The sequence below is a fragment of the Colobus angolensis genome, unplaced genomic scaffold (genome assembly GCF_000951035.1).
Source record: "Colobus angolensis palliatus isolate OR3802 unplaced genomic scaffold, Cang.pa_1.0 Scaffold62, whole genome shotgun sequence".
Taxonomy (NCBI): Eukaryota; Metazoa; Chordata; class Mammalia; order Primates; family Cercopithecidae; genus Colobus; species Colobus angolensis.
In genome coordinates, this window is record NW_012119821.1 from 9,467,127 (window position 1) to 9,490,171 (window position 23,045).

General features: G+C 38.3%; 1 protein-coding gene across 3 annotated transcripts; it reads left to right on the forward strand.

The window, feature by feature from the left end:
• Positions 1-365: 365 nt before the first annotated feature.
• On the forward strand, positions 366-21,777 carry ZNF474 (zinc finger protein 474). 3 transcript variants are annotated; one of them, XM_011963699.1, is made up of 3 exons: positions 420-536; positions 16,140-16,271; positions 19,989-21,777. In XM_011963699.1, the coding sequence occupies exon 3, from the start codon at positions 20,201-20,203 to the stop codon at positions 21,293-21,295; it is 1,095 nt and encodes a 364-aa protein (XP_011819089.1). In that variant the 5' UTR covers positions 420-536; positions 16,140-16,271; positions 19,989-20,200; the 3' UTR covers positions 21,296-21,777. The 3 variants fall into 3 exon arrangements, with proteins under 3 accessions (XP_011819087.1, XP_011819088.1, XP_011819089.1); XM_011963697.1 differs by lacking the exon at positions 16,140-16,271 and having other exon boundaries at positions 366-536; XM_011963698.1 differs by lacking the exon at positions 16,140-16,271 and having other exon boundaries at positions 414-557.
• Positions 21,778-23,045: the final 1,268 nt, after the last annotated feature.

The window sequence follows — 23,045 nt, forward strand, 5'->3', positions numbered from 1 at the left end:
TACTCTCCTTTGGCAGCACCCTCACAGACACACCCAGGAACAATACTTTGCATCTTTCAATCCGATCAAGTTGACAGTCAGTATTAACTGTCACAGTATTTTTAAAGTCCCTAGAAAAGATCCATAAGATAATCAGTAGATATTGTTTTCTTTTTTTCCTTAAAATAAAATGTTGTGTTTCTACAGCAAGAAGAGCCTGTGACTTAAATTTATCTGTCCCTGTTGGTTGCTCAGTCCGTCGGTAAAGTTCCTGAAGTCAATTTAAAAGAAAGCTGAAATCCATACCTACTTTGCTCTCTGTTTCCCATCAGTTACTAGAGAACTCAGTCCTGTCCCTTTTGTTGCCAGGTTGCCAGGATACATCCAGGTCACAAAGGCTGCGGTTCCTGTTACTCAGCAGCCTCAAAAACTCACACCAACTCCTGCAAGGAATGTGAATCTTGGAGCTCCCAGCTATTCTGTTCCTGTTTCCATCAGCTCCTTCCCTGAAAACTCAGAGGTGCTCAGCATGCCATGCTAAAAACCAAACTAAAAAGGTAAAGAACAAACGTCACAAGGTGAGGCTCTCGCGGAGAGCATTCTCTGTTGTGCATTCTCTGTTGTCTGGTGCATTCTCTGTTGCATTCTCTGTGTGCATTCTCTGTTGTCTGGTAGGTCTTAAATCTCAAACCTTTCAACTAATAACAACTGCTTCTCTTAGATATTCTTGGTCTCTTCCATTGGCTTCTCACCAGTATTCGGTAAATATTTCCTTGCTATAGAAAATAAATCCAAATGATAATAATAATAATTGGTTCTTAAGTGAAAAATCTCAAGTACTACTAAACAAAACAATAAATGTCATTTTACTTCTTTGGATGCTGGCAATGATGAATGAACTATGGATTAAATATTCTAATACTAAAAGATAATAAAATTGTATTTAAAAGAATTATTTTTAAAATAACTTTCTTCAAACAAAAGTAGATGAAGTAGGGTTTTAACATTAATTCAGAACTATATGCTTATTAGCCAGATTATCCGTGACAGCAAAGGGGTGTTAAAGGCTATAATTACTCAATTGTCTTGGCTGTTTGTTTTTTTTTTAATTATGTGAGATAAAATCAATGTGGAGTAAATTGTAACCAATCTGGAGTTCTTAAATTCAAGTTTCTAAAAACATTGAGTTTAACAGGTATATACAACCATGTCATGGTCACCTCAGTCAGGGCAAGGGACATTTCTTTCACCCCAGAATGTTTCCTCACATCCTTTCCAGCCAGTCTTCCCTCTATAGGTGGCCACTGTTTTGATTTCTATCCCCAAAGAATACTTGGCCATTCATGAACTTTATATGAATAGAATGATACCATATATATTATACTGTTGGACTGACGCCTCTGGCTTAGCAGAATGTTTTTTCAAACATTTCAATGTGGCTTTTTAAGTCAGTAGTACAATTCTTTTTAAAGGTAAGTATAATTGCATTTTATGCGTATTTTACATTTGTTTATTATATTGATTCTTTTTTTTCTAGTTTGGTCCTCTTATAGCTAAAGCAGGTATAAACATTCTTGCACAAAGTATTTTTCTCCTAATTTTATTTTTTATGTCTAATTTTTTTCCAGCTTTATTGAGGTATGATTGGCAAATAAAAATCACACATTTGGGGTTTATCGTGAAATGTGTTGATATATGTAGACATTGTGAAATGATTACCACAATCAAGCTAATTAAAGTATCATCATATCACATAGTTACCTTTTTTGGGTGTGGTGAGAATGCTTGGGATCTACTATCTTAACACATTTCAATTATTAATTATAATAATTCTTAATTATAGTCACAATGCTGTACATTAGGTTTCTAGCATTTACTCATCTATAACTGAAGGTTTGTACCCTTTGCCTATCTTCCCTTCACCTCATCCTCCACTCATGGTAACCATTATTGCACTCAGCAGGTAGGTATATGAAGATGCTCACCATCACTAATCAACAGGGAAATGCAAATAAAAATCACAAGGAGATATTACCATATATTTGTGAGAATGGCTGTTAAAAAGACAAAAGATAACAAGTGCTGGTGAGAATGTGGAGAAAAGGGAACCCTTATACACTGTCTGTGGGATTGTAATTTAATAGTGCCATTATGGAAAACAATATGGAAGTTCCTCAACAAGTTAAAAGGAGAACTACCATCTGATCTAGCAATCCCACTGCTGGGTATATATCCAAAGAAAATGAAATTAGTATATAAAAGAGATATCTACACTCCCTTGTTAACTGCAGCATTATTTACAACGGTCAATATATGGGAACAAATTATCTATCAACAGATAAATGGATAAAGAAAATGTGGTATAAACATACAATAGAATATTATTGAACCTTAAAAAAGAAGAAAATTCTGCTGTTTTCAACAACATGGATGAATCTTGAGGACATTATACTAAGTGAAATGAGCCAGATAAGGAAAGACAAACACTGTGTGATCTCACTTATATGTGGGGGGAAAAGGAAGCCTGCACAAGTCTTAGTAGATATATGTCCTTATTTATTTTGGATTCAGACCCAGGAGTGAAACTAATGAGTGATAGGGTAGATGTTTGTGGTAAATATGGAATAACATCTCACAGTGGTTATAATTTGCATATTCCTGATGACTAATGGAGTACTTTTCATGAGCTTCTTGGACACTTGTATCTTTTTAAAAATTATCTGTTCATGCCTTTTACCCATTTAACATTTTTTTCTTTCTAATGTCTTTTTCATTAATGTATAACTCACATGCAATAAAATGCACCCATTTTAAGTACACAATTTGATGAGTTTTGACAAATGATTATATCCATGTCACCAACAAAGATATAAATAAAAGAAAATGTCCATAACCTTGGTAGTCAATTTTCCATTCATGCACCTACCCACCAAACAATCACTGATATACTTTCTGTCACTACAGATTAGCTTTGCTTATTCTAGGGTTTCATATAAATGAAACAATTCAGTACCTATACTTCTTTTGTATTTGACTTTTTTAGCAGCACATTATTCAAAGAGATCCATGTAGTGTATATTAGTAATCCATTTGTACTGTGAAACATCATTCTACTGTATGAACATGCTATAATTATGTGTTCATTTATCTATTGATGTATGTTTATGTTATTCCCAGTTTTTCACTACTATGAGCAAAGCTACTGTAAACATTTGTAAATGACTTTTTGTGGATGTATACTTTCATTTTTCTTAGATAATTATTTAAAATGTCAATATCATTGTGTAGGCATAGGTTTACTTTATCAAGTTAAATTTTTAGATAATCCAATTTTTAAATATATGCCTTGCAAGCATTTCTTCTCAATCTATGTCTTGCCTTTTAATTTGCTTAATTTTTTTAATGTGCAGAAGTTTATAATTAAGATAAAGTATAATTTATTGTATTTTTCTTTTATACTTAGTTCTTTTTGTGTTTTGTCTAACAAATCTTTGCAAATATTAGGATCATAGATATTCTCTTCTTAAAGTTTTATCATTTTTGCTTTTATGTTAAGTTCTATGATCCATTTTGAGTTAATTTTTGTGTGCAGTGAAAGTTAGGAGTTGATATTTTCTCCCTGTGTGCATCCTGTTGTTTCACTTTCATTTGTTAAAAAGATTTTCCTCTCTTCATTGAATTGTGTTGGCATCTTCATGAAAAATGAATTGATCATGTATGTAAATTGACCATATGCTTCTGGACTGTCTGTCCTGTTACATGAATCTATTTGTCTATCCTTATTGGCATATTAATTTTAATAAGCCAACTTATATTATTTGAATACTTGAAGCAAGTGTTCAAAATAAATATGGAAGTTGAGTCCTTCCATGACTGCTTGCTAGTGAACCACACACAAGAATTAGAATCAGGTTGGGCAATCCTACTTGCATGTTGCCCAAATGTTTCCCCAGGGAGCAACCTTATTTTAAGTGATTCTGTAATAAGCGAAAGCCAAAAATATAGTTACAAACTTATTCAGGAATCATAACCCCAGTGAAAAAAGTAAGCATTTTTCAAGCCCATTAATATAGAATGTGACTTCAACTTAATTTTTATTTATTAATTTATTCCATAATTTATTGAGTGTCTACTGTATTCCAGACACTGTTCTAGACAGGAAAAAGCAGAAGGAGAATATTTATCTGTTCATAATTTCTGCAATAAAACATTATTTATAACATCAACTCTGTTTCCTATTTAACAGTATATTTCTCACAATTACAGGAAAAATCTATACCTAGTAAAATAAACGTCAGAATAAATATCATCACATATTCTTACAAATTGACAGAAAATTATAAACATTCAAATGTTAACTAAGAAAAGATATTTTCCAGCCTTTCCAAATCTTTCTATCACTTCCATAAAATGCCTATTTCTTTTGAACCTAAAATGTAAACTATTATTTCTATTAGTTGCATTTTCCAGATTATTTTATTCATTCATTCATTCATTCATTCATTCATTTCTTTGTCACCCAGACTGGAGTGCAGCAGCACAATCACAGTTCACTGCAGCCTCGACCTCCTGGGCTCAAGTGATCCTCCTACCCGAGTCCCCCAAGTAGCTGGGACTACAGGCATGCACCACCATGCCTGGCTAATATTTTTTACATTTTGTAGTGATGAGATTTTACTATATTGCCCAGGGTGGTCTTGAACTCCTGAGCTCAAGCAATCCTCCTACCCTGGCTCCCAAAATGCTGGGATTACAAGTGTGAGCCATAGCGCCCAGCTCCAGCTTATTTTAGAATTTAAATATTATCTATTTTTTCTAAGAGAATTTTTTGTTTTACCAACCAGACCTTCATATGATTGTTTCTTCTCTGGGTCTACATAATTTGAATAAATATGCAATATTATTTTAGCTCATTTTCTCAGAGTATCTGGTGAATGATACATTTTCAGGATTATATGCAATTCTAGACGTAAGTTGTAAATGGTGAGGAACATGAACCGTTCCAAAACACCCTTCCTGAGGAATCAGTGATGATTTCTGTGGAGTCTTATAAACTTGAAGAAGCAATTTCTAAATATCATAGCACACAAATATGGCAATAGGAATACGCTATGTTGGGGGCAGCAGAGAGGGAGAATGTAAAGAAGGCAAGTTGTTAATCGATTAAAAAGGATGGCAAACTGCAAATAGAACGTCCAAGGTGCAATGCAGCCAAGCATTTGTTTGAGAGAAAAATCTAACAGGAGCCTTATGGAGTTCTGTGCAGATGGCACTTAGTAGGATTCTGGTTGCATTGAGTACTGTAAGTTCACATTGATTAATAATTCGATGTCTTAATGTTAAAATGAAATCTAGTTTGAATGGTCTAATGGAAAGGTTAGAAAATTTTCTTGTCTTTGCCCAAATGGTAAATAGTTAAGGGCTTGTAAGTCATACACTCTGCCATTGTAGGGCAAAAGCAGTCAACGACAAACATAAATGAATAAACATGACTGTGTTTCAATAAAACTTTATTTACAAAAGGGCTGAACGATGGCCAGATTTATCCTGGGGGCCATAGTTTGTCAGCCCTTCCAATGTTCAAGAAGTTCTGATGAGATACCTTCCAAAAATCATACATTGATATTGAAAGGCCTGTGGCCTTGAAAATTTTCTTCTTGAGTGCCTGGTACTTGGGGGGTTCTCTTTAGAAGGGAGATGACTAGAGATAATTATGTGCTGAAGAATGAAACAAAATCCCTATCTCTTGCCATAGACAAAAATCAAATAAAACAGGACTAAAGCAAATCTAAGATATAAAACTATAAATCTTCTAGAAGAAAACACTGGGAAAACACTCTCATACATTGGTCTGGTCAAAAACTTCTTGAGTAATATCTCAAAAGCACAGGCAACCAAAACAAAAATGAACAAATGGGATCACAGCCAGCTAAAAAGCTTCTACCTAGCAAAGGAAACAATCAGCAAAGTGAAGAGACAACCCACAAATTGGAGAAAATATTTACAAACTACCCATCTGACAAGGGATTAATTATCAGGTTATATAAGGAGCCCAAACAACTCAATCATGAAAAACCAAATTATACATTTTTAAAATGAGCAAAAATCCAGGCTTGGTGCCATGCACCTATAATCCCAGCTACTTGGGATCCTGAGGTGGGAGGATCACTTGGGACGCTGAGGCAGGAGAATAGCTTGAACCTGGGAGGCCGAGGTTGCAGTGAGCTGAGATTACAACACTGCACTTCAGCCTAGGCAACAGACTGAGACTCTGTCCCCGGCCCCAAAAAAAAAGTAGTTAGGAAAGGCCTGAGTTGACAATATTTAAATAGAGACCTGAAGTACAAAATAAGAAAGCCAAGCAAAGAACTGGAGGAAGATTCTAAGCAATGGCAAGAGCATGTGCAAAGCCTCTGTCCAGTCCCTCCCCGAATCTCCCCCAGAGTGACAGAGAGTTTGACTTGTCTGAGGAACTGAGAGGTGAACATGGATGGAGCATGGTGCAGAAAGGGGAGGGCAAAAGGAGATAGGCAGAAACTGAGGTAGGTGCAAAGTTACAGAGGGCATTCAAGGTCAAGAGGTGGGATTTTATTTTGAGAGTAGTGGGACAACCATGGAGCAGTTAGGCAACAGAGGTTTAAGTTGTGATTGTAGCTTAAGGAGTTAAATGTGACTGCTCTGAAAAAGATAGATGGGGGTTGAGAGCGGAAGTGACTCTTCACCTACATGGTTGAAACAGCCCACAGACGGGAGGCACACCCATTCACCTGCCTGGCATTAGATTTATGAGTGCAGGCAAAACAGTCGAAAAGAATAATCAACCACTTCAATGCTAGATGTGGAAATGCTTCTACATAAATTGATGTAATATCACAAGAGGTTATCCAATATCAGATGGGTAGAATGAAGACAGGAGTAAAAAAAATGGGAAAGGAGATATATTAAAATGCAAAGGCAGAAAATACTAAGATGAGAAGGGGAGCAGAAGGAAAATATAAGAAGATGATAGAATAAGATAAGATTTTTTTCTGCCAAATTATTAATGGGCAATCACATAGGAAACAAAAACATGCTAAATATTGTTTAGAGTGTCTATCAGTGCCTTTTCCCTTTTCCCTCGTTGTCTAATTCCTTACCTTACATTTCACATGCAAACCCACAATAAGATGGGGAATCTACTTGAAGAGCTGAGGCAAAGGCAAACGTCCTCATGATCTTCTCAGCCTGGCCTCACCATCAGTGTGACTTCTCCCAAGTTCAAAGATATGTCCAAAAGGTTATTTTAGTGAAATTATTGTGAAATGAACAGAGAACAAAATAAGAGTAGTGAGGACTGGAAATAGAAGAAAAACACAATTGGGCAAAGACTCGAATCTCGAGTTTCAGTTAGACTCTCAGCCAACAATTGTCCTTATTAGTACTGTATGACCTAGTTACAATCCAGCATATCATCACCATATATCATAAGTGTCAGATGGACTGGTATTGTGGCATGGATTAATTACTAAATGAAGATTATAACATTGATTATCAATGCATCCCCTTGACCCGGCAGAAATATGGAGAGGAATGTACAAGGTCTGTGATGTATGTGTGTATGTGTGTGTGTGTATGTGTATGTGTATTCATGTGTGTGAACAATTGGAAGCAGAGTCCTCAGTAAAGTGATAATAAATATAACTGATAAAATTCTATTTTCTTGACAATCAAGTATACATATCCATTGAAAGAATGGAAAAATATATAATTATTTTGTAAAACACTTTTTCCATTTTGGTTCATTTAAAAATCATTAATGGGTAATAAAAGTTAATAACATTCCTTGAATCCGTTCATGGCATTTCCACTCAGAAATACTAAATGATTGTGAAACATTAAAATCAGATAAATCTTGGATTGCTTTATCTATTCAGTTCCAAGTGAACTATCTTATATATGAAACATATGACATTTCATCAACAAAAATTAAAACCACATTTTCCCCTTCAGTTAACCTGTTTCTGATGTAAATCACCATGTCAAACAGAGTTTTATTATTTGAACTATTGGGGCACTTATGGGTGTTAAGCAGTTTCCAAATAAATTTTTCAACAGAGATTCCCAGAAGTAGCACAGGAATGCTATTTTAGCTAAATTACTTAAATGAACACTATCCATTCCTTGTCTATATGAAACAGACTTCATTATCATTCCCCAAAAATGTAATGATCTTTCATGTAATCAAATTTATTTTATTGTCAATTTTGTACCTGGAATTTTACAGTCAACGAAAAAGGATCAAGATTTGTGACCTAAAAAATTGCCATTATTTCATGACATTTACAGGAAAAATCCTAAATGTATGAATTTTTGAATATTGATTTCATAATATCTTCAGGTAGTTCAGCCTATTCTATGCATTTTTTTCCATACAATTATGGTACTATAAGATTCTGGTATTTGAAAAACTAGAAAACAAGGAACAAGATGAACAAGCAGACGAAAACCAGCTTATAACACTTAAATTGGGAAGAAAGAGTAGTGACTGAATAAAAGTGAAACATTAAGAAATTGTTAATGCCTGTTGAAAGGACATGACATCACATCTGCATGTTCCGGCCCTGGGATGCAGAGTAAACTCGTTATTTCTCAAGGTAGAGAAGAAAAATCCTTTTAAGGCAGCTTGGAGTTATTTGCCATATTTGCATTTAATGGAGTGGTCTTTGAAGAGAGGACTTATAAGCACAATGGACAGGAAAGGTAAAGGAGAAGAGTGAAAAAAGAGGATGTTCCTGATGCCTATTACTGGTGTCCCATGAACGTAGGCCAGTGGAATTCTCTGAAAAGTTTACCTAGAAGCTGTGCTAATCTCAAACCATCACAGAAAACCCTCACAGGTGAAGCGCTCTTCTGGACCCTGGAATTGGAAACCCTAGGTGTTATGGTAGAATGTTTTGTCCCTTCCAAAATTCATGTTGAAATTTAATTCCAACCAAAATTCAGATGCTACCAATGTGATAAATTCTCATTAAAAACAGAAGTAGTGGGTATTTATTAAACAGTTGATACAATTATATAGAGCTTAATGCACACATAGGAATACAAATAAAATTGAGGATTCTGATACCTCGATTTTATTTGCGCTCATGTGTATGTATTGTACTCATGTGTGTGTATACCACAGACAGCACCTCCAATGTTCTTGTGCTATTTGACAGTATATTCCAAATTTTGTCCTCGCTTTGCTCATGTTTATGTAGAGCATACGGAATGGGTATGAGCTAGATAAACAGCAATGACCATGAGCTACTGATGACAAGGGGACATTTAATGGGGTTACACACAAGTGTTATGGCACAGCAGGATGGGGGATCAATTTTAGGTTGGGATTCCATATAGGAAATGACACCACAAAATGGAAATGTGTTTTCAGCTTTTATTTTTTATTTTATTTTATTTTTTGAGACAGTCTGTTGCTCAGGCTGGAGTGCCATGGTGTGATCTCGGCTCACAGCAGCCTCCAACTCTCAGTTGCAAGCTATTCTCATGCTTCAGCCACTCAAGTAACTGGGATTACAGATGTGTACCACCACACCTGGCTATTTTTTTTTTTTTTTTTTTTTTTGAGATGGAGTCTCCCTCTGTTGCCAGGCTAGAGTGCAGTGGTGAGATTTTGACTCACAGCAACCTCTACCTCCTGGGTTCAAGCGATTCTCCTGCCTCAGTCTCCCGAGTAGCTGGGATTACAGGAGCATGCCACCACACCTGGTTAATTTTTGTATTTTTAGTAAAGACGAGGTTTTGCCATGTTGGTCAGGATGTTCTTGATCCCTTGACCTCATGATCCATACACCTCGACCTCCCAAAGTGCGGGGATTACAGGTGTGAGCCACTGCACCCAGCCCTGCCTAATTTTTTGTAGAGATGAGGTTTCACCATGTTGGCCAGGCTAGTCTTGAACTCCTGACCTCAAGTGATCCTCCCATTTCGGCCTCCCAAAGTGCTGGGATTACAGGCATGAACCATTACACCCAGCTCACAGCAAGATCATCTTTCTTTTGGGGGCAGTAGAAGAGAATCTGTTTCCTTGGTCTTCCTGGCTTCAAGAGGTGCCTGCATTTTTTTGGCTCTAGACTCCTTCTTTGAACAGCTAATTGAGGCCTTTTCACACTTCAAATTTTTTCTGCTGCTGTCTCTCTCTCACTGACTGGGGAAGAAGTTCTCCACATTTGATGACTCATGTGATTAGACTGGGCCCCTCACTTCTAATGCTGCTTTCTCCAGAATATAACGAAGTTAAAATAGAAGCCACATTTTTCCTACTAGTGAGCTGGAATTGTTGGCATTGCCTTATCTCTCCAGCCAGATGGAAAAATCCAGAGGACGTTAGCAGTGGTGTCAACCATGGAATGCTATATTCTTCACTCTCTTTCTAATGGCATCTTTTCCTTATTGGGTAGTCTTGTTGGGTTGTCCTAAACTTAAAGCTCAGATAGTGGAAATAATGAAACAAAGTGAAATAGAACACAGAAGGTGGGAAAAAAGACCCTGTTGAAAACACAAGAAAGATAAGAAACATCAACATCCACAAAGTTGATTTTAAATTAAACTCTTCCCATCCAATATCCTAATATTTCCAATCTTACGTGTGACTTAAAATATACATATGACCTTTGTGTTTACTAAAGGCAAACAGAACAAGGCAGTCGAGAGTTATTGGTCATGGAGTGGAAGGAGGCTTTCAATAAATGTTGAACCACAAAATTTTAAACTAGAAGCCGAAGAGGTTTTTAAATGAGCCATCACCACATTGCATGGTTGTTTGGGTCTGGGGACACAAAGAATGAGCAAGTTTCCCCCAGACACCAGGAGACTCATTCTGGTGGTTTTCTCCAGCAGGGAATATTTTATATAAGCTTTCCTGGGAAATGAGAATTTGTAGGGCTGAGGATTCTGAACCATCAGTGAGCTGTAACTATGTGGCCCATGAAAGATTGCCTTGTTGCCATGATTCAGCGATGTCAAATGGTATGACAATAGTATTTTGATGACTTATTCACATAGAAGGATGAGAGATGTGGGGAGAACAGCAACCAAAAGCCCATGTTCAGAAACAGCCTTCAGTTTGTGGGCATGTACAAGCTACCAGGTCTCCAGAGTCATCGCCAGGCACGTCATGGAGAGCATATCAGAAAATAGAGGCACATTCATTCGTGCACACAGCAGAAGCCCTGCCTGCCTTACGGACTCTGCTATTTTTGACTTCCTTCCCAGGCATTTTCCTCAGAAACAGCTTTGGGTGCAGAGCACATTATTAACAAAGGGTGTTGATGTCTGTAATGAATGGTATTGATAATCAGTGTAAGTGTTAGCCAGGCTCCAGGAGGCACTGACCTCCTGGAGGTGGACAGAAATAAGGCACAACTTTGAGACCTCTGTAAGGTAAGGTAAGTGGGTGATGTGGTAGAAAGGTTCCTCCTGGATTCAGTGAGCCCATCTCTCTTACGTCAATTTATCCTGGCCTAGCAGCTCCGTTCATGCACAACTATATTCTTCATTGTGTTTGTTTCCACCTGGACACACAGAAGTGACCACACTTCTGATACTAACACAGTGTGGCTCAGAAGTCTGTGCCAAAAGTGTCACACTGAGTTCAACTAAATCAAGAGTATAAAGACAGTGGGAACTCTGTGCAAGCATATCACATAATGGGGGGCTGGCAAACATATGCATCTATTTGCGATTCTTTTAAAACATAGATACTAAAATACGGTTATCTGTGGGTTTTTCCATCCAATGTTTTAAAAACCATAATATATCCATTTTAGACACTTGATGACTATAGATCTCATTCTAGGTTGAGAAGGGGCTACTGTGCTGTTCTTATACATTTTCAGTTCAAACTAATTTATAGTTACTTCTTGACAAAATGGACAGCTTGGCAGAAAGAAAAAGTATACCAAATCCTGTAATCCCCATGAGGAAGCATAATTCTCTTATAAAGTATTTCCAGAGCAAATCTTTACAATCCAACTATGGTCTATATTGCTAATAGCTTATTTATGGTTCTTTTAATTGGCTGATTAGTTCTTTAAACTAATAATAGAAGACATCTAACAGTCTTCACCTGGGGAGTCATTTAATGGTGAAGCAAGGTCCATTGGCTTAAATAGAAGAGTAGCTCTTATGATATCAACCGATCAACAGATCATTATGGGAATGCCTCTAAAAAGTTTAGATGGTCCACAAAACACAATTTTGTCTGTTTGTGTTTTCCTTTTTTCTTTTTTTTCTTCTATAATCCCACCTGTAGCTGTTCTAAACATTGACTGCTTTATTTTTTCCTCTGAAGTGATGTATAGATCATCTTCTATAACCCTTTGATAACTTATGAAAATTCCTTCTTAGGTCACTGATTCTGTGTTTTCTTCTTGGATTTTACCCTTCCTCCTGGACTGAAGCATTTCAGCCCTAATCTACTTTCATTCGGCAGATTCCTTTCTAAATATTCTAAATATTTAAAAATAAATATGTTGTGTTTATAACAATTATATCCTATAAGACTTCAGTTGGATTCTCAGTTCCTTGAAGTGATTTTCAATATTTAAGTAAGAAGAAAAATGTCCCCACAGGACACTTTCAAGCAAGAAGCATATACTATAAATTAGTGAATCCGACTAGTGAGAAGCTTTGGAAGAGTAAAGGCTGGCTCTCTGAGCTACAGGCACAGCTCTTACTCACCATCAGCTTATGTAGGATGTTGCCACACAGGAATGTGCGCTCTGTTCGGCCAGCTCTTCCACTCTTCAAGAGAAAACAAAAATCCTTATTTTATGTGACATCTCCCAATTTTAAAATAATGGAAACTAAGTCAAGCAGTTTTGACTTTCTGCAGGCTAAAAAGAACATAGCTATGGACTAGATGTGCCTATGAGCCAATGCTTAAAAAATCTTGAAAAAAACATATTGGTATAGAGCTATTCTGTTGAAATAAAATTATCCTAAATGTGAGAAAACATGGCATGTGAAATTCCTTTGAAGACTTTTTTCTTTTTTTTTTTTCCACTTTTTTCTTTTTTGGGCTATCCTTTAAATTTCTGTGTATTATAGGCCTCTAATGTGATTCTACTGACAGTTTGTAGAACCAGTGCTCCACCACTGCAAATGTCAATATTACAATTATATGATCATACCTGTGTGGCATTCATGACTCTTGGGTACTCTGTAATTTGGATACTCAATATAGAGTGAAAATTATAGGCTTGATCTAACAATAGTTTTCATAGAGTGATGTTATAAGCCTTAACAACATAAAATGCCTTTTGCAGAGGGCTCTAGTTAGAAGTACAAAGAGTGCATTTCTCCAAATTTTTTCATAGCTTTTCTAGCTCCATAGAGTATTATGTTCATACTTGACAATTAGATTGAAAGAAAGTGAAAGAACTTATTTCTTGGCTTAAAATTATTCATAGTGAAGGAGAGACAAAGAAAAGGAATTTTTTCATTAGTTATTTATAATCAGTCTAGAAATGCCAATGTTTTCTCAAAGCCATGCCTCAGGCTAAGTGGCTTTTATGAAAATGCTTCCACTTTTTACCTTCAAATGCTGCTCCTATATTTCTTAAACCATACTGCCTCTAGGTCCCAGCTGCTCTCACATGGCCTTTCCCACTCACATCAGACTGGGTAAGGTCTGCAGATGCCATGGGACCAGATGCTGCCTAGAAGAGAGTGTGCAGAACCAGTGAGAATGAGCCAGACCAGCTGCCCAGCTGCCCTCAACACTCCTGGTCATCTTTGGTCTATGAGTAGGATCGCTTTGCTGTGGCTCCCTCTGTGGCAGTGGTGGCCTTATGGCTGGGGGGTCAGCAGGTGAAGAGTGTCATATAAAATTTAGCAAAATACAAGCATGCTTAGAACAGCAGATTTCCCTTATGAAATTTGTACAGCTACTGGAAAATGGAAGAACAATACTTTCTAGCTCTTAAAGCACGGTGATAGTGTAAAAATAACAAACATGCATTTTCAGTGGTCTGAATGAGTTGAGGATTAAATGTTCAGATAAGCATCTTATTTTGTAAGATGCTATGAAAGAATTAATTTGCATTTATATTTATTGCAATATTTAAGTAATATGCAGATTGAATATCACAGATTATTATTACTTGAATTTTGAGGGTTGTCACATCGTTTGAATTATTAAAATTTAGAAACTTAGAAGATGGAGTTGAAAATCAGATCTCCAAGGAGGGGACACAGACTGGCTGGTGATTGCATCTGGTGGGGAAGGGTCAGTTCGTCTGGTTTGACAAATTTGGTTGGATTCAGCTGCTGGTATTGAAAAGAACTGCTGCTTCAGGAGTAGAGACGTGTTGCTGGAATAATGCTCACAGCGACCACACACACACAGGAAGCCTTTAAAAGGATTAAATGCCCTCTTGTTCCCCAATTCTTGCATTCTCCTTCCATTATTCCTGTTGGCAGAGCATAACACAGAGCCAGCCTGCAAAGCAGAAATGGGCTGTGCAGAGTCCCAGTACCCATATCATAAAGCTAAATAAAGAAGATTGGGAGTATAAGAGACAATAAGTTAACAACTGGCACAATATTGCTCTCTGCTAGCTCTTTAAGAAGCTCGTGGAAAAAATAGGCTATTCTTTATAAAAATTAGTCATTAAATTTTTTCACTTAAAAGAATCTCTAAAAAAGGAAGTGTTGTGATCAATTTCATAAGAACCATTGATCCAGTATTTATAGTATCAATTTTAATTTTTGATTTTTAAGAAGTACATATTTAATAAGTCAATTTTGCACCCAAACCTCTACTCCCTCAAAAAAAATTCCTTCATCAAAAAATTCTGAAATTTGAAATAACATTATTAGAATTAATTGTGCTAATCACCACTATTAAAATACAGATATCTCTCAATTACTATTAGGTTTCTATGTGAATAACAGACTTTTTAAAATGGCTAAAATAAAAATAAAAATTTATTTTTCTTATGTAAATAAAGTCCAAGGAAGGCATTCCAGGGATTCTGTGATGGTTCCAGCATTATCAGGGACCCAAGTCCATCCAGGTCTCTGCTCTGTCATATCAAGGGTTACATAGATGAAATCTGTTCTCAATTGGCTGCTAAAGCACCAGTCATCACATCCATCTTCTAAGCATCAATAAAAAGGAAAGTAAGAGAAGCAGTTGTTCTCTTCTACCTTTTCAAGAATTGTTCTTACAAGTTCCACACAATATTTTCACTAACTACAAAGGAGCTTGTAGATGTGCCCAGCTGAAAATTGGGGTCTATTAATTGAGGGTGTTGAGTAGAATGGCTACTGGTAAGGAACTAACTGTCTCTGCCAGACATTGGAAGGGACATTACCTCATCAATTATAAGCCTTGGTGTGAATGAGTCCATCAGCTCCTTTTTGAAAACAAGATTTCATAGGTAAGACACAGACTGTGAGCATACGAGAATACTAGGCTGGACAGTGGAGGCTACTGAATGGGGTGGGTGAAGAATATTGAAGATGAACCTCCTCTCTTTTAGAATCTTGCCAGAGCTACCATCAGCCCCAACTCCATCTTTCTTATTTATATTTTTGTTCATGTAAAGAATTTGAATTCAATACTAATAGAGAAGGGGTCATATCATGTATCAACTATATTTCTTTTGTTTCAAAGGACTAGTTTTTTTTCATATCTTAAGTTCTAGGGTACATGTGCACAACGTGCAGGTTTGATACATAGGTATACATGTGCCATGTTGGTGTGCTGCACCCATTAACTTGTCATTTACATTACGTATTTTTCCTAATGCTATCCCTCCCCATGCCCCTCACCCCACGACAGGCCCCCATGTGTGATGTTCCCTGCACTGTGTCCAAGTGTTCTCATTGTTCAGTTCCCACTTATGAGTGAGAACATGCAGTGTTTGGTTTTCTGTCCTTGTGATAGTTTGCTCAGAACGATGGTTTCCAGCTTTATCCATGTCCCTGCAAAGGACATGAACTCATCCTCAAAGGACTAGCTTATTTTTTAAAAGATATGATCACACTTTTGATTGTGTTCTGTTCCCTCTCTTTTGGAGAGACACCTTCTAATGCCAAGATGGTTTTTGGATTTCCACGGTTATTACATTCATCTTTGTGTGTTTGTCTCTCCCTTCCCATGAACCCTGAAGAGAATGGAAAAATGGCATCATGTTGATAAAAAGTGATGCCTTCCAAGACATTCTTTAAATGTCCTATGTGCAGATATGGTCAAAACGAATAATCCAGGCCAACTAAGTGAACATTCTCCAGAGATGCTTGAGGTAAAACTGTCTGGCTTTGCAAAGTGATTCTCTTTATAAACCAGCAACATTGCTTTATGATGTTTTGGGTGACAGGCCAATTTCTTAGGTGATTTAAGTATATGTATTTAGTATTTTCCAGTACTTTTGCTTTTAGAGCTAACTTATAAAGGGAGAGCAACCAACACTGCTGTTCCATGGCATGTTGCCTTTGCACAATCACTGGCGGAAACATTATGCATTTCTCCATAAGACACCTCCGTTCCCAAAAATTTCACTGGCTTCCAGCTACCTCATCTTTCATGTTTTGATACCTTTAGTCACAATAAGGGAAAAATTTCAGGAGAACGTTGGAGGAGGAAAGGGATGGTAGAAAAAGAAAAGCTAAAGATTCAAAAGGACGTTTTGTGATGTTTCATCCTGTTTGCTGCAGAGAAAATATTTGCAGTGCACAAATGTTTGTGTGCGGTAAGATCGATCCCTAATCAAGATGGTGACATGGCTTCAAACTGAGCACTACCTGGCCTCTTGGGGCAGCCTTCACTTTTACCCTGTGCCCATGATAAAGAAAGACAAAACACATCATTCATTGGTGGTCTGCCCCATTCCCCCAATTGGTCCCTACCTCTGCTGGTTATGTAGATTTTTCTGAAGATATTGGTGAAATTAAGAAAAGAATCTGTACTGCACATCACTCAGGAAAAACTACATCTAGAAAGCAACTGTATATGGCAAAAGTGATTCTTTTTTTTTGGGTGGGGGGGAGTTTCACTCTTGTCAACTAGGCTGGAGTGCAGTGGCGCAATCTTGGCTCTCTGCAAACTCTGCCTCCCAGGTTCAAGTGATTCTCCTGTCTCAGTCTCCTGAGTAGCTGGGATTACAGGCACCTGCCACCACACCAGGCTAATTTTTGTATTTCTAGTAGAGACAGGGTTTCACCATGTTGGCTGGGCTGGTCTCTGCCCACCTCGGCCTCCCAAAGTGCTGGGATTCTAGGCGTGAGCCACTGCACCTGGCCTGGCAAAAGTGATTCTTAATGCAGGAACAGAAAACCAAATACCACACATTCTCACTTATAAGTGGGAGCTAAACGTCAAGTACATGTGGGCATAAAGATGAGAACAACAGACAGCAGTGAATGCAAGCGGGGGGAGGACGGAAAAGCTACCTATTGGGTACTATGCTTACTACCTGGGAGATGGATTCATGTGTAGTCCAAACCTCAGCATTATGCAATATGCCCATACACAAAACCTGCACATGTACCCCCAAACCTTTAAAAAAAGTTGAAAAAAAAATGGCCCCTGTCACTTAACATTGAAAACATTGTGTTCCGTAGCCCCAGTCTCCCTCTTCTGCTTTGTCCCTCTCAGAGGCTTCTCCTCTGTGCCTTGTCTGCCCTCCATCTTCTTTGCCTCTTCTTTCTCCTAAAAGGAAGCATAACAGCTGGTGAGAGCTTAGTTACCTTTCCCTGAGGCATATGGATAGTACATTAAAACAGGGATGAAAACTAAAGGGAAGAAGCTCTGCTGGAGGAATTTAGGCAGAATGAATAATGGAAAGAGCCACGTACTGGAGCCAAAGAGGGCTGGAATTGATTCACAGTTCTGTCATTTAGACACTGACAGCCTTGGGCAAATTACTTGTCTCTTCTGAGTCATTTTCGTTACTTATAAAATTGAAATAATAATACCTGCTTCATAATCATTTGACAATTAACTAAAATTATGTTTATAAAAACATCAGTGCCATATCTGGCACATAATTGGTATTCAATAAATATTATCTCTCTTACCTTATCAAAAGGGAGATAGAGGAGTTGTTATGAAAAGTCATAGAGATTCCTCAGTATTCTAATCTGCTGGGAACAGAATTGACTCGTGTGTGTGTGTGGGGGTGTGTGTGTGAGAGAGAGAGACAGAGAGACAGAGACAGAGGAAGAGAGACAGAGACAGAGAAAACTTAGGGGAAGGAGGCTTATTTGATTGCATTGATTATTCTAATCTGTCTTCTTAAGTCATATTAGTGTCCGCAATTTCCTAGTATCAAGGAAAACGATAAACTAAAATTCCTCGGTGAACAGAGCCAATGAAGCAGAGTGGTTTGTGGAAATAACCCATGGGCTGGATTAAAAACCTAATGAAATAATTCTACCCTATTCCTATGTTCCATACATCTACTTTCTCTTTTAGATGGTACTGATCAAGTGATAAATTTCTCTGTTTTATTTTCTATGCTGGCCACTCTGGGGCCAACACATACTTTTGTCACATCTGTTAACATTACTCTCTTAAAATCTGTCAAAATAAAGAATAACTTCCTTCTCCGTGCCAGACCTGATTTGATATTCTTAAAGGCAAGGATTCAGACCTTCCTTGGCACCTAAGTGCAGGAGCTGGGAACAGAGATCACAGCTCTTTTTGTTCTTTATCAAATCCAGTGCCCGGGGTTTCCATATTCCCAGGACTGCTGGCCTTGCACTGCCCAAACTGAAGTGTTTGCCGCGATGTGCAGGATCCAGCTTCACACCGGGGCTGCTCCTTCTCTGGTTAAGAATGGATGCTTTAGAGTTTATCACCCTGATCTGGGTCATCCTTCAGGAAATGAAAAAGATCCTGAGGCTTCTGAAAATAATCGTTTTGGAGAGCCAGATTTTAAACCCATGGTAAAATTTACTCATGACTTTTCCCAATATAAAAATTTAGGATTCTTCCCATAAATGGATATCTAAGCTGCCACTTCTTCTGGTGGGGATTCTTGGGGAATCCAGTGCCTTTGTTTTATATTTTAAAAATATTTGGAAGTCATACATATATAAAACAAGAAAGTAAGTATGATACCTTTAAGAAAAAAGAGCCTCAAGCAGCATCTGTGTATCATCTTTCCATGAAAGATCTGCAGATATCTCACCAGGATGGGTGCCAGCCTAGGCTGTACTCTTTGCTGGAGAATGATAGCTCCACTTATTAATACTCTATTTCCATAATAAACAAAAGTGAATACATGATGTGTCACAAGAAGTGTATGTCCCTGTGAGGGCTATCCTGATAATCCTCTTAAGATTCATTCTTGAAGTACTTCTTCTGCAAGAGTTCTTAGCTTCAGGTCCATGGACACTCAAGAAGTCTGTGACACAACTTTATGTCAATTAAAATGTATATCACAACTAGAAACAGTTGACAAATTATTTCAGTAAAATCGATTTCACCTGTGATAGCAACAATTTTAATTTTTTGCTTATAAACATATCACACAGAAATGTCAGAGGAATCCATGTCACTAACAAGTTAAGGATCTCTGACATAGTGGAAGTTTCTGTGGGGCCCAGGGGGTCTTTTTGTATGACCTGCTGATTTCATTAATCTAATTTTCACAGTTTGGAGTTTTCTCTTCTATGGCCTTACCACCCTGGTCTCAGCCTCTGTAGGTTTGCATCATCTGTATCCATGATGTGCTGTCGTTGTCAGGTTAACTTTTTGGGCAGAACATTATTTTTAATACAGCGATAGTGCAATTGATGATGGAAGATTTCCTCAGGTTTATGTCAGTTTATTGACCAAATCCCATATGCTGGTTATTATGCTAGTCAAAAAGTATACAAGGTCAATATTTAAAACAAGCAAAAAAAAAAGAAAAAAAAACACAAAAAATCCATGGCCCTTTATCAGTTTACAGCCCAAACGTGTGTATGTGTATGTATACATAATAACTCCTTATGTCTCCCACACCCCTCCACAGATCTTGGAGACATCTCAACTTTAATGAGGACCTTCCAACATTCCAGACTGATGTCCTGCAATGAAGCTCTGAGTCATGGTCTGTGGGGCTAAGGTACTGGCAACAGTGTGAACCCCGGGACAACTAACCTCACTAACCTTCGCTCTAAGCAGAAGCCCAAAGTGAGTCTGGCCTGAAATCAGAGCAAGCACTACAGAAAGACATCTTTGTTAATGGAAAGAGGAAAGAAGAAAAGAATTTCCAATAAGTTACAACAAACTTTTCACCATTCTAAAGAACCCACTTTCCTTATCAACCAAGCTGGATTTCTCTCTAGTGACTCCTATTCTAGCATTTTGCCAGAAACAGAGAGTGTTAATCCTGGTGAAAAGATTAAGACAGACACTCAGAAAAAGAGACCTGGGACTGTGATACTATCAAAACCATCAAGTAGAAGCATTATATCGGAAAGCCAGCTTAGTCCCCCTGTAATCCCGGCCCGCAGGCCTGGATTCCGGGTATGCTATATCTGTGGTCGAGAATTTGGGTCCCAGTCAATTGCCATTCATGAACCTCAGTGCTTGCAGAAGTGGCATATTGAAAACAGCAAGTTGCCCAAGCACTTGAGGAGGCCAGAACCCTCCAAACCACAGTCTCTCAGCGGCAGTGGGTCCTACAGTCTTCAGGCAAGTAATGAGGCTGCATTTCAGAGTGCCCAGGCTCAGCTGCTGCCCTGTGAATCCTGTGGCCGCACATTCTTGCCAGATAATCTTCTTGTTCATCAGAGAAGCTGCAAGCCAAAGGGTGAGGGTCCCAGAGCACCACACTCAAACAGTTCTCATCATCTTACTGGCCTCAAGAAAGCTCGTAGTGGAACCCCAGCCCGACCGAGGACTGTTATCTGCTACATTTGTGGTAGGGAATTTGGCACCCTGTCCCTTCCTATTCATGAGCCCAAATGCCTGGAAAAGTGGAAAACAGAAAATGACCGGCTCCCTGTGGAGCTCCACCAGCCACTCCCACGGAAGCCTCAGCCCCTTCCGACTGCACAGTCCAGCCAAGCGGGACCAAGACAAGCTCAGCTTGTGTCCTGCCCAAATTGTAGCCTAACCTTTACCTCAGACCACCTTCTGGTACACCAGAGAAGTTGTAAAACTCAACCTCAGGGTCCAAAAGATCAGAATTTGACCTTAGGGAGTAAAGGAGGCCTAAAAGAGTCCACTAATTCCAAGCAGCAAAGGAACAGGGCAGCACCCAGTGTAACTGATAGGGTAATTCATGCCACACAAGAGGCTTTAGGTGAACCTGGTGGCGCCCTCTGCCTGTAGGAGAACGAGAGAAAACTATCCCTAGAATCAGCCACCTCAGCCCCTAGTATTTTTTCTATCAACGCCTTACTCAGCCTCAATGCAGCCTGTTCAATTAACTCCCTGTGGAACTCCAGGGCCTGTATCTCTCTTGGCTGAATAGATATAAGAACATCCTTGCCTGATGGGTTCATATTCCTCTTCAGTTCTGCTGCCTAAAAGAAGAAGAGATGGACTTCTTTCTTCCCTGATCCCTGATACAAATAATCCCCAGGAGACTGTAATTTGAAAATGAGTCATTAATGCTGTGTCTACATTACAGAGATATAATTCCCATTCCAACAGCCAATATTTATTGCCGGTTTATTTTAGTCATCTACCTTAGGAATTCATTTTTGGCACTGCTGGGTTATGCTGAGTTTATCTTACTAAAATAGAATCTGTGTCAAAAACCCCAAATGACTTTAGCAACAATTAAACACTGAAGAACTTGCAAAAATACACAGTCTGTAAATACAACATATTTTTTCTTTTGACACTTATATGGTTGTAGTAAGTAGTAAATTAACCCCAGTGTAGACAATGAAGCAACTAGGTTATTTTTTGGGAGGTGCTTGGTTCCTATTGCTGCTCTGTGCCCTGTGTTCAGGCTGAAGACAAGGCCCTGACCCCTCACGTGGGCCATTCTGAACAAGCATGACCTCAGGAACCCCCAGCTTGCATGGCAAAGAGTTTTTAGGGTTTTATCTAAAGTTTCATCATGGGCAAGGATTGGAGAGAGATGCTTACGAGGGTGGCTACCTGCAAGATAGGGCCTGGTTCATGTTCTTTGTCCATTAAACCAGATTGTGGATGCTTTGTCTTTGTCTTGTGTCAGCCTTACAGAATATCAAATCATGAGAAACAGGAAGTGTTTTTTTTTCAGCCTGCAGAGATAATGAATTCTTAAGAAAACTAAGATTAGGCCGGGTGCGGTGATTCATGCCTGTAATCCCAGCACTTTGGGAGGCCAACTCCTGAAGTCAGGAGTTCAAGATCAGCTTGACCAATATGTCTCTACTAAAAATACAAAAATTAGCTGGGCGTGGTGGCATATGGCTGTAGTTCCAGCTAGTTGGGAGGCTGCAACAGGAGAATTGCTCGAACCCGGGAGTTGGAGGTTTCAGTCAGCTGAGATTATACCACTGCACTCTAGCCTGGTTGACAGAGCAAGACAAGGAAAGAAGGAAGGAAGGAAGGAAGGAAGGAAGGAAGGAAGGAAGGAAGGAAGGAAGGAAAGAAAGAAAGAGAGAGGAAAGAAAGAGAACTAAGATTACACAAGCTATGCTAAAATATTAAACCAAAGGAATTGGTTGGGGAGGGAGCATTCTTTATTTCTAATTTGATTTTTCTTTCTTTTATTTTATTACTTTGAGGACTGTCTAGTCCTTTGCTCCTAAATTCTATGTTAAAATAAAATGAGTATGGTCTTGCTGGTTTAGAAGATTCCAAGACAATGATTCGAAAGCTGAAGAGTCACTCACAGCTGCTGGGCAAGTTTTCCGATGAACATTGAAGAAAAAACAGCTCGTTTCTTTGCCTAATGAAAAACCAAACTCCTCAGTGTGGCATGGTCTTCAAGCTGGTTTCATAAACATGACCTGTTTTTCCCATCTTCTGTCTGTTGCTTTTCTTCCATAACGTGTGGGGTCTGGATTCAGAGAATACAAGAATCTGTGTCTCAGGGTCACAAATCAGAAACTCTGTTCACTTTCTGCCTTACAGCACTGTT

Coding starts and splice junctions, on each gene's coding strand:
- ZNF474 (XM_011963697.1), top strand. CDS start 20,201: ATGGAAAGAGGAAAGAAGAAAAGAATTTCCAATAAGTTACAACAAACT.